This window comes from Mastomys coucha, unplaced genomic scaffold (genome assembly GCF_008632895.1).
Source record: "Mastomys coucha isolate ucsf_1 unplaced genomic scaffold, UCSF_Mcou_1 pScaffold8, whole genome shotgun sequence".
NCBI lineage: Eukaryota > Metazoa > Chordata > Mammalia > Rodentia > Muridae > Mastomys > Mastomys coucha.
Genome location: NW_022196914.1, coordinates 57,373,877 through 57,385,833, shown reverse-complemented (window position 1 = coordinate 57,385,833; position 11,957 = coordinate 57,373,877). Strand labels below are relative to the sequence as shown.

Genomic DNA, 11,957 nt, shown 5'->3' with positions numbered 1-11,957 from the left:
AAGGAAAAATAAGAAGTATTTTTTTTAACAATATAGACATTCTCTTATACAATCAAGAGTATTATTTTCAAATTTAAAAAACTTAAAACAGATGCAATCTATAGTCCATGTTTCAATTTTGTCAAGTCCACTATTACCTTTTTTTTTGGTTTTTCGAGACAGGGTTTCTCTGTATAGCCCTGGCTGTCCTGAAACTCACTCTGTAGACCAGGCTGGCCTTGAACTCAGAAATCCGCCTGCCTCTGCCTTCCAAGTGCTGGGATTAAAGGCATGCGCCACCACTGCCCAGCCCACTATTACTTTTAACCCATATTTCTATATTATTTTATTGTAACAAATTTTAGTCCAGTGTTATAGATTATACAGAAACAGAACTTATTAATTAATAATTTGCCCTCTTCTTTTCTCTACTAGTATTTTTGGTACGCATTGTCAGTCTTTTGCTGTGTTAGCCATACACACAAATGTGAAAGTATTCTCTAGCTGCTCTCTATAGTAGAAAGTATGGAAAATACTCCTACCCTGGGAACCATTATGCTCAAATCCCACTTATGCTACAGCATCACTGAAACTGTAACTCATCAATAAAGCTGAGGTTATATTATATATTGCTCTTATTCAGTTCTGTTTTATAAGCTACTTAAAGAAATGAAATATTCAAAAGTATGTCTTACCATTCTTTTTTCTAAGTTGTTCATTTTTCCTTATCTGTTCATTCTTGAATCTGGATGAATGCATATTCTTCCTTTTACTGTCAATCATTAAAACAGAATCCTTGATTCTTTTAAAAAATGGACTTATTAAATAACTGCAATGTTTTCTGCAAGCATTCATGGAGAATCACATGAAATTTTAACAAAAATTGAAACCCCAAAGATAGTTACCTAGTTATTGTCAACTGACAAAGCAGCTTACACATGGAGGTGGAAACTAAGTAAGCTGGAGATAACTGAGAGATAGCCCATGCCAGGCTCTTAGTTCCATTACACGTTAGGTGTAGCTACCTACACATGTGGGGATTCTGCCCTTTACTTTCCAAGAAGGCATGTCAATATTATTCACCTTGCAGGGAAAAGAAGCAGGCCTTTGCAGAGGTGTGAGGGGTAAAGGGACTTGCTGTGTAATAGGGCACTGATCAAAAACTACGAAATAAAAAACAGAAACATAAAATTGCTTTTTACTTAAGGGTAAGTTGACACTGCCTCTAACATCCTCCAGCATGCAATTACTTATTATATGTGTTGCATATCTGGTGAAAAATATATAATTTAATAGCATACCTGAAATTCTCAGTTGTAAATATGCTATTTATTTGATCCTTAAAGCTAAGTGCTTTTGATAAAATCTTTTTTGGCTTCTTCAATACAACATCTGTATGCACCACATCTCTACTTGCTTTCAGTTTTTCCAGTCTAGATGATCTTCTTAATACCTGAGGTGTTTTCTGGGTAGAGGTGTTTTTCATGGGATTTGAATTTTCCTTTTTATTTAGTTGCTCATAAGAGATGGCATTTTCATGAGTCAATGTTTGTAATCTAAATGGCTTGGGGTCTTCCATATTCTATAAAGATATATACCCATAAATAGTTACAACATCAAAAGAAAAAGTTAAATGTATCTTCTCTATTAGAACTAAAGCAATTATAAGCATATATGAAGACAATGAAAAATCTATAATCATATTTTTAAAAGAACATAGATTGTAAGCTTAAAAAAAACGTAAGTAGCTAGTCTTGGTGACACACGCCTACAATCCCAGCACTTGGAAAACTAAGGCAAGAGAATTTTGAGTTTACGAGCAGCTTGGGCTTCATAGGGAGACCTGGAGCAGTGGAAGGAAAGAAAAAAAGGAAAGACTTTAAAATTACTTTCATCAATATTCAATTTTAAATTTCAAAGGAAAATATAAGGTACATTTTGGTGCTTAACTTGGCAGGAAATAAGTCATAGAATATGACACTCATATAAGAACATGACAAAGGCCGGATTAATGGTGTGTGTGCTTCCTTGACAGAAGCAATGACATTTAAGGGACAAGGTGACATATAATTTTCATATTTTCAAAGCTCAATGGTATGCCAGGAACTCTTCTCATTTCTCCTTGATAACTATTGATCAAACTTCTATGAAGACATTTACATTTTACATGTACCACATAAACCTTGAGCTCATTTATGTATCCAGATGCAAAGCTTCTCAAATAAAATATTGAATATTTTAATCATAGCTAAGTAAGAGTATTTGATGTGAATCGTTCAACATCAACTTTCTAAAATTTAAAAGGTTTCTCATCTTAAACTTGAAGACTTGCTAAAATCTGTGTTTACTTTACCAATATTAATATTTTCTACATTTTAATCATAGTCCTTTTTCTTATACTAGAACAATGAAATGTTTAATCATCTTTATCTCCTTGATTAATGTTTCTGTTTTCGTTTCTTAATCCTATAGTGTCTATCTGAGGGGCGACAGCCAGACTACATTGGTATTACTCCAGGTTTATACGCTGTAACAGAAATTTGTCTTCTCTAAATCTTCCTGGGGGTGTACATGGAATACAGTGTTAATAGCTAAGAGGAATTAAAAGAAATCTAAATTTCTACTATTATTAATTGATTAAGTTATATTTATATAATACATTTATATATTACTTCATAAAAGATTTCAAAGTGCTAAATTTTTTCACTAAAAATATAAGCAACATATATTTAAAAAATAAGTTGCAATGTACCTTGTATTATATAGCCTCATTTAAATAAAATAAACTTACAAGGAATGGAAGTCACTGAAGATGCACCAAACTGTTAACAATGTTTAGAGAGTAAATCTATAGGAGATTTTTGTTACCATACTGTTAAACAATCTTGTAATACATGGTATGTTCTTTTTGGTTTTGACTGATCTGAGACAGGGTGTTACTAAGGCCCCCATGCTGGCTTTGAACTCTTGAACTGTTGACTCTGCTGCCTCAGCCTCTCTAATTACGAATATGTACCACCATACTAGCCTTTACTCAATTTTATAATAATGAGAATACAAAATGTCAACATTAAAAGGAAACTTGGTGCCTGTTACACATCTACAGGGCCTCCAGGTATAATGCTGTAAGAATTCTAAAACCACAAGCTATGACATTTTTACTCATATTCCAAATAAGGCTTAAAGAAGACTTAATTCTTCCTTCCACACTTAGTAGCCCAAATTACTCCATGTCCAATTACAGAGCTCAGTCTCTGCTCCATACTCAGGTAAATGTAGTAATATTCTAAACAAAGAGAAATTTCTGGTAAGAAATTCTTTCTCACCATATTAAAAAGCTATTGCTATGCCTTCTTATGTAGGAAAAAATAACTTTAACTTAATTCCTTGTAAATTCTACCCAGTACTTCTAAAAGGAGCAATCTATGCATGAAGGTTATCTTCCATCAATATCTTCTAGATGCTGGTAATAGGTGAGATGATTAGAATTTAACACAATAAAGATTATTACAGGTTACTACAAAAATTAGCTTCAGATATTGATACTTGTATAACCTGTCCTACTGACAGATGGTTGTTCCAAACCTGGATAACCTGAACTATTTAAATAATAGGGTAGCAAATTCACCTGTGCTATTTGTGTACAATCTTCATCTATCTGAGACATGATGGGGTGTACTGCTAAACATTCATTTCCACCACTAACATTGCTGCTTTTCTCTTGTCCTTGACAGATGGGTCCCATATCAGCACCTGGCAATGTGTTGACAGTTTCCAGCAATTTAGCTGGCAACACAGCATCAGCCTTGTTTTCTAGTACATCTCTATCATGTGCTGACAAGGCATCCAAAGGGACAGATACAGAACTCAAGGAGTTGCTCAATGTGTTCAACAACTCTTCAGGATTCAAGTCATTCATTATTTCAGCCAGCATTTCTTCTTGGATACATTCTGGTGATTCTAGTAACTTTTCTAAAGTAGACACAAATGTTTCAAGAGAGCTTTCTTCATCTCTGGTTTCTTTAGATGTCATAACCTGTGTTACTTCATTTCCAGGCTCAGAAAATGTGTTTGGTACTGCTAAGGTCTTCACTGGCTCTGTTAATTTCTCCTTTAATGCAACCAAATCAGATGCCATAAGAGAAGTCTCAGAGAGAAGACTAACTTCAGGGGAATCTGAGTTTTCATTTAGTTCCTGTGTGTTCCGTAAAACAAAGCAATATTTAAAATTAAAAGTTAGACTTAGAACTCATTTTGATATTAATTTATTTTTACCAACTTTCTACTTCATCTATATTACTTCCTTTTATGAAATCAATAATGCCTGAAAACATGGTTAAATATTTAACCAAGAGTGGTTAAACAGACCAAGAGCAACACTGGCTGGATCACAGACCACAAATTATCTCTTCAACTAAGCTTTAATTATCTATTCCAACAAAACAGACAGATGTTCTAGTTAGTTAAATTAACAAATGACCTCAATATGTCACAGCTTAAACAATACTATAAAATTCTTACCAAATGCTTCTATCAGTCATAAAATTATAAAATCGATACCATTTCACCTTCTGAATGAATATGCAAATGTGAAATGAGAAAAGAACAGGAAATCAGAAAGCAAAATAGAAGAAATGAGGATGCAAGTGTATGGAATTTTATGAATTCTGACTCTAAATTAATAACCCAAAGTTTTTGTTGCTTAAAACAACAAAAACATAAAACACAACTTTCCCAGGGAGTTATTTTTCAAGAGCAATGCCCTAACAGGTTGTATTTGTTCTTAAAAAGTTTTGAATGTTCAATATTAGAATTACTTTTAAAGTTACTATCCAAATTAGCTACTGTGTTACTTAAGAAAATAATATACTTTATAGGTATTGAAATTTATGGTTTTCAATCACATTGGCTGTTCCCTCACAACATATCTACTACCTCTCTGGCAGGATGCATTATCATCTCCTAAGACTGCTAATAATTTGTTCTAAGTTGAACAGAAGAAGTAAGAAATTAATGTATTTTATGTACCATCATTTTATCCAATGTCTAGCACATAGAGTTTAATAAGATACCTTTATATATAATGTAATGCTAACTATAATTTTCTTTAAGATAAGAAATCTAAGAAGTGAATTCTACTCATTTTTTGAGTCACATCTCAAGGGTTCCCTGCTATTTAGTCCTTTTATGTTCTTTAAATCCAAGACATTAAAGTGTACCAGGAATAATGTGTAAGAGTAACTGTCAGGGAAGGGGAGGCAATAGAGAGTTTTACTGATTTTTCTGAAAATATTTTGGTGAGAGAAAAATTAATCAAGTGTTTTCCCTACAAATTTTTCAAAATGTGTAAAGATCTAAGATATAACGCTCTCCAAAGGTTTTTAAACGTGTTTTTCCCAGATGATCTATTGGGAAATATTAATATAACCAGTGAAAAATATCAGAGAATAAGCAATTACTTTGATCAATTTTATTAGTTACCTGCCACAGACCCAAAGGAAAGGAAGAACTTGAGGCATGAATGAATGAGCTATGAAGAAGGGAAATAACATATATTTATTCAAACACAACTAGGTGCCAGGCCAGAAGTAAGTGCTCCTGGTTCTCACAATAAGTCTTTGAAACATCTGTCAGTACTTTATAGATGTAAGCAAGCGCTGCCTTGGAAGCCACATCCACTCAAAATTTTATCCCTATTTCCTTGCCCTCTGGTTTGTAAGTTTATCAAAAAAGCTTCATAGATGGATATATAAGAGGCACAGCTGAGATGATATAGACAGATAAGATAGGGTGAGCCTGAGAGGTCTGAAGTGACTTGGTATCTTGAAGGATTTGAGTTCACTGTGGGTAGAGCCAACTCACAGCTCTAAGCAGAAAACAAAGACAAAGCAGGCCCTTGAAAAACACTAGCAACAAGACAATGAGAATAAAAGCTTGAAATATTAAAGAAATGAGGTTAACCTTAAAAACAAAAAGGTTATGGTTCATCATTTAGATACATGTAATAACCAGTTTTACACTCCTCTAAATAAAATATAAGAGACTTGTCATAGGGGTTAAGGAACAAAGATGAGAATTATCAAGATTATTAAAGATCAGGAAGAATATATACATGAACAGATTTTTAGACAAGGTTTCTCCTCCTGAGGAGTCCCTTTCATGGCACCAGAAGGCACCACACAAGGTCACAAGGCAGGGAAGGAACTAATAATCCTACTCATCTACAACAAGGCCCAACCACAACAATGACCAGTATGGCACAATAACCATAGGGGTGCAGTACCTGCACTCAGACATTGGTGGCAACCAATAGCTCTCTAGTGGAACATAAGACCTGTTCAACAAGAATTCCCTGGTACTAGAAACCGAGACAACTATCTAGAGCTAATGAGTCACGGATCTTAAACAAGAAACTACACTGTGGTGCCACTTTACTAAACCAGCATAATTCCTAAAATTTTAAATATTTATAAGTGTAATTCTCACCCCTCATAAAAAATTTCTCTTTGCAACAAAAGGAGAAAAATTACAGAAAAACAAAATTGATTAAAATGTGGAGAACAAGAGATTGTGTGTACCCAGTCCCAACCAATAGATCTACATGCCAACAGTTGTACTTAAGGCTCAGGGATCATTGCAGAAGAAAGGAAAGAAAGATTATAAAGCTAGAGCATCAGGGAGTTTGCTGTGAGATTATGTCTCCTAGGAATGTCAGAGAGGCTACACCCAGAAAGTCTCACCAAGAAGAAGATCTAAGAAATGTTGACACCACTGAGCAAGTTAACATGGAAGGGGACAGTTTGTGGGTTCTCAACCCTAAACAAGGAACTACAGACAACTGGAAAATGAGTGGAAGAAATGGTCTTTTCCAGTGAGTCAGCTCTGAGGTCATACACATACTGGTAACATTATACAAACTGAACAATAGAAACATATACACAGGAACTCATACATACATATGAATTTGAACTTTGAACTTCTGACTCTTCTGAGTGTTGGGAGTTATAGGTCTGCATATATGCAGGGTAAAAACAATTCTTTAAAAAAAAGAAAGGCCATGAATTTGAGAGAGAGCAAGTAGAGTGCATGGGAGAAGTTAGAGGGAGGAAAGGGTAGGAGAAATGATATAATCATATAGTTTCAAAAATATTACAGCCAGGTGGTAGTAGTGTACGTCTTTAATCCCAGCACTTTGGAGGCAGAGACAAGTGGATCTTTTTGAGTTCAAAGCCAGTCTGGTCTACAGAGGGAGTTCCAGGACAGCTAGGGCTACAAAGAAAAACCATGTTCTCCCCAAAACCTCCAAAAAAAAAAAAGAATAGGTTTCTAGCTATTGCTGTGATTTAGTCAGATTACTGCCTAGAAGAGAGTCTAAATTCACTTGAAACTTTAATCAACATGATTTTTAAAAAAAATCTAAATTCACAATCTATAAAGCCAATCTTGGTTACATAAACCAACCTTTTCTGATTGTGGCAAATTTTCACAATTTTCAGCTTCAGGCCCTAGAACAGAACAATATGTATTTATTCAACCTTTATTAAACCACAGAGTATACTTTCTTCAATCAGCATTTTCTAGCAATAAAACTTGAGCTTTCTTAAATAATTAAACAGATATATCAAGCATCTTATAAATATATCAATTTGTTGATATAAACTTATTATTTAGAAAATTATAAAACTTTCTACTTCTTGGGCTGGGGATATAGCAAAGCTGGTAGACTGTTTGCCCTGCTCTATGCCTTGTATTCCTTGAACCCTTAACCTGGAGTGGTAGGGTAGTGCAGCCCAGGCCTATAACCCAGCACTAAGTAGAGAGGTCGAAGTTCAAAGTCATCCTAGGCTATACAATGAGATCAAGACTAACCAGAGTTCTATCATACACTTTGACTCTTCATTTCAAAGAGGAAGGGATGGGGAGGGAAATTATGTGGTGTTGAAACAGGGTCCAGGAATGAATGGAGTTAGAGTTGTGCAAAGAAAATTCTGAGTGCCTGTGAGAAAACTCCAAGGAAACAAGACAAGAGTCTTGTGAACTTCAAAAGAGTTATGTTTCTTCAAAAACATGAACATAGAATTGTTCTTGGAACCTGCTTTCTTTTTCCTACCAGGTATAGGGGATGATGGGAGTGAGTTTAGTTTAGATTACTCACTACAATTGGCTATTGATATTTGTCTATATTCCTCTATGGAAAAACATGTTTTTGCCATATGAAGTTTGTTCTTGTGATTATATATAGCTTGAACTCATGAGAAATTTACTCATGTGACCTTTCTTAATCCTTAGGGTATAAACTATCTGATGCTCTGAAAAAAGTTGGCTATTGCATGAGACTTTAGTCAGCCTCATTTTCAGGCTCCACTCTCTCAGGTCTAACAGTCAATTAGAGTGGTAAACAAGGTGAATCCAACCAGAATTGTAACTATTTGAAATCAGTTTAGCTAAAAACAAACCTTTCTATTTCTGTTGAGTATTTATAACTATAGGGGAAGGCTATATAACTAGTTTCTTAGGGTTACCATCTCCTCTGTGAAAGGTAATAAAGCTTAAATGAATTCTTGCTATTTGAAGTTAAATGTAAATACCTCATGTGGGGCCAAGAGAAATTAGGGGATCATCTAGGCTCTACTGTGGCTAGAATTCACATCTCACTGATGTTTCAAATAGTCTCTTTCTCTTGGTTTCTTCCGATTATAGACAAAATCTACATAGCTAACAAAAAATAGGAAGTAATTGCCTGCTGAATCTCAGAACTTGCAGGCAACACAGGTTACAGGGAAGAAACTAAGCGGAAGTATACCTGCTAAACTTCACACCATCCAGAAATCTTGACACTGACCCCCAGCCCCACCCCCCAAAACCCTCAGGGAGAGGGATAACGTAGGAAGTGGCTGCTTCAGTTGTTTTGATTTTCAGTGTTTTGCTTCATGTTGACATTTGATAATGGAAGTACAAAAATAAAAAAGATTAAATCTGGCTGCTATTCTAAAAGACCTACTACACTGAATTCTCAGCATTTACATGTGTCTGTAATTCAAGTCCTAGTGTGCTGATACTGTCTTATGGCCATCACAGGCACTAGGCACACAAGTCTTATAAATGCAAGCAAAACACCCATACACAATAAATAAATAAATACTTTAAGAAGAAAAGATTAAAATGGCATTCTACTCTTTCACAGGATGACCAGTGGAAGTCAGCCAATATTTTTTCTTTTAGAATCAATATTTAATTTTATTATTCTTTTAGAACCTTTTGTGTAAAGCAGCAATGACAAATTCTACAACCCATACCTTAAGTCATTAAAAATATTAATACTGGGGCTGGACAGATGGCTCAGTGATTAAGAATACTGGCTACTCTTTAAGAGAACCCAAGTCTCTTCTCCTACATGGTGACTCACAACCATCTCTAACTCCAGTCCCAAGGCATCTGATTCTATCTCCTGGCTTCCATGGGCACTGCATGCATGTGCTGAACATGCTGACAAACATGAAGGCAAAATACCCATACACATAAAATAAAATAAAAAGTGTTAATACTAATGAATGAAATATATTTTTAATTATCTATGAAGGAAGGGTATATTTTTCTTTGCTTAATTAAATGGTCAGATTCTTGAGAGAATTAAAAAATGAAAAATTCTTTACAATTCCTTTGTATAATAAAGAAAACTTTATAAATAAAAAGTAATAAAGAACAAAAGACAGACAATTAAAAGGAAGCCTTTCCTCATATTGTCTTTAACAATTTCATCACAAAGAAAATTGATATTTTATACTACCATTGCCATTTTAAAAGCTTGATAAATTAATAAAAGTATCTTATAGTAATATTATTATCTCATTGAAAAATAAGTATTTAAAAAAAAACAATATGGTTAGAGAGGCTGGGGCAAAGGCTCTTTCAGTAAAATACTTGTTGCATAAACATGAGGACCCAAGTTCAATCCCCAGTATCTACATAAAAGCTGGCTGCAGATAGCAGGATTCCTAGGACTTGCTTGCTAGGTAATCTAGACAAACTCACAAGCGGTGAATGATCCAGTCTCAAAACATATGGTGAACAGTTACTGAGAAATACCTGACCTCTATCTCTAACCTCACATATATACACATATCTAACACATGAAAACTTGAAAAGTATTGGTTCTTTAACATTTAAACATTATTACAAACTGTTATTTCTTTAGACAATGAAATCTGCAAGTTTAATAGGATTGAACTTTTTACAACACCAAACCTTGTTTTAACTTGGGGTGGGGGCATGCATATTCATATAGGTACATGTGAGTCTACATGTCTTTGAAGACTAGATTTGACAGAGAGTATCAATCCTTAGGAGCCATCTACCTTGTTTTATGAGACCAGGAGCTAACTAATGGGCTAGACTGGTTGGCCAGTGAGCTCCAAAGACCAACTGTACTGGCTAGTTTTGTGTGTCAACTTGACACAAGCTTGAGTTATCACACAGAAAGGAGCTTCAAGTGAGGAAATGCCTCCATGAGATCCAGCTGTAAGGCACTTTCTCCATTAGTGATCAAGGAGGAGGGCCCATTGTGGGTGGTGCCATCCTGGGCTGGTAGTCTTGGGTTCTTTAAAAAAGCAAGCTGAGCAAGCCAAGGGAAGCAAGCCAGTAAGTAACATCCCTCCATGGCCTCTGCATCAGCTCCTGCTTCCTGACCTGCTTAGTTCCAGTCCTGACTTCCTGCTGTGATGAACAGCAGTGTGGAAGTGTAAGCTGAATAAACCCTTTCCTCCCTAACTTGCATCTTGCTCATGATGTTTGTGCAGCAATAGAAACCCTGACTAAGACACTAATCTATAGCCACCTCCTTAGCACTGGAATGTCAAGCATGTGCCAAATCCAGCTTTAATTGTTTTCTGTGTGTATGGGCGTTTTGCATGGATGTATGTCTGTACACCATGTATATCCCTGGAGTCTGCAGAGGCTAGAGTGGTATTAGATCCCCCTGTAACTAGAGTTACAGATGGTTGTGAGCCACCATGTGGGTATTGGGAATTGAACCTGAGTACTCTGGAAGCGCACTGACACCTTTAGCTTTTTTATAGGTTTTTGGGATTAAGTCACCATGCTTACACAACAACACACACTTTGCCCACTGAACCTAACAGCAAATGTCTTATAAAGATAAAGCATACCCAACTACAATGGTTACATAATTTATCAGACAAATTCTGAAGCAATAATGTTAGTATGAGTCACTATTATTTACTTGTTTATGTTACTGGAACGTGTTAAGTAATATTTATTTTTAACCCTTCCACCAAGAGACCACAAAAAAACTGAAGAAGGAAGTTCCTGTCTCTTCCAGTATCAAAGCCAAGACCAAGAGTTTGAAAGTCAACAAAGTAGCATTGAAAGACATTCTCAGTGCACACTCCAACGCCATCAAATCCACCCAGTACTGACCCGTCATGGAGTCCCTAGTGACACTAGATACTCTGGTTGGAGAGTGTAAGTCTTACAGCTCTGAGGGGAAAGGTATCCTGGCAGTCAGGAGCAAAGGAGTACCGCAAAGTCACACCCAACAAACCTCACATAAGAGATTTACTGAGGAGCTCCACTCCCAGGCACTCTGACACACCCAGGATAGAGGTTAGTAGGAACCAACATCTGTCCCAACACTGGGAATAACTGGGAAGTCGGGACCAGGCACACAGGAACTCTGCCAGCCCAGTGACTCAGGTTCCTTCTGGTCTGTCTGGGCTGGGGTCCAGAGCAGACCTTGGGCACAAGCTCCACAGCCAGTCCCACAACACCCAGAGGAATCTCCATTCCCAGGTGCTCTGACACACCCAGGATCAGAGGTGAGCAGGAACCAACATCTGTCCCAACTCTGGGAGTAACTGGGACCAGCTTGACCAGGCACACAAGAACTCCGCGAGCCCAGTGACTTGGGTTCCTTCCGGTCTGTCTGGGTTAGTGTTCTGAGCAGACCTTGGGCACAAGCT

The 11,957-nt window shown here is 36.2% G+C and overlaps 1 protein-coding gene across 8 annotated transcripts in view; it reads right to left on the bottom strand.

The window, feature by feature from the left end:
- Positions 1-11,957, bottom strand: part of Ankrd31 (ankyrin repeat domain 31) — a 207,245-nt gene that overhangs the window by 141,413 nt on the left and 53,875 nt on the right. For 6 of the 8 annotated variants that reach the window (XM_031360124.1, XM_031360123.1, XM_031360125.1 and 3 more), the window contains 4 exons: positions 7,441-7,484; positions 3,608-4,174; positions 1,281-1,561; positions 675-751 (listed from right to left, as the gene is read on the bottom strand). The exons of 1 other annotated variant lie outside the window; for it this stretch is intronic. In XM_031360124.1, coding sequence (XP_031215984.1) covers positions 675-751; positions 1,281-1,561; positions 3,608-4,174; positions 7,441-7,484 — 969 coding nt within the window. The remainder of the gene's footprint in view (positions 1-674; positions 752-1,280; positions 1,562-3,607; positions 4,175-7,440; positions 7,485-11,957) is intronic. One more of the 8 variants, XM_031360130.1, reaches the window with a different exon arrangement.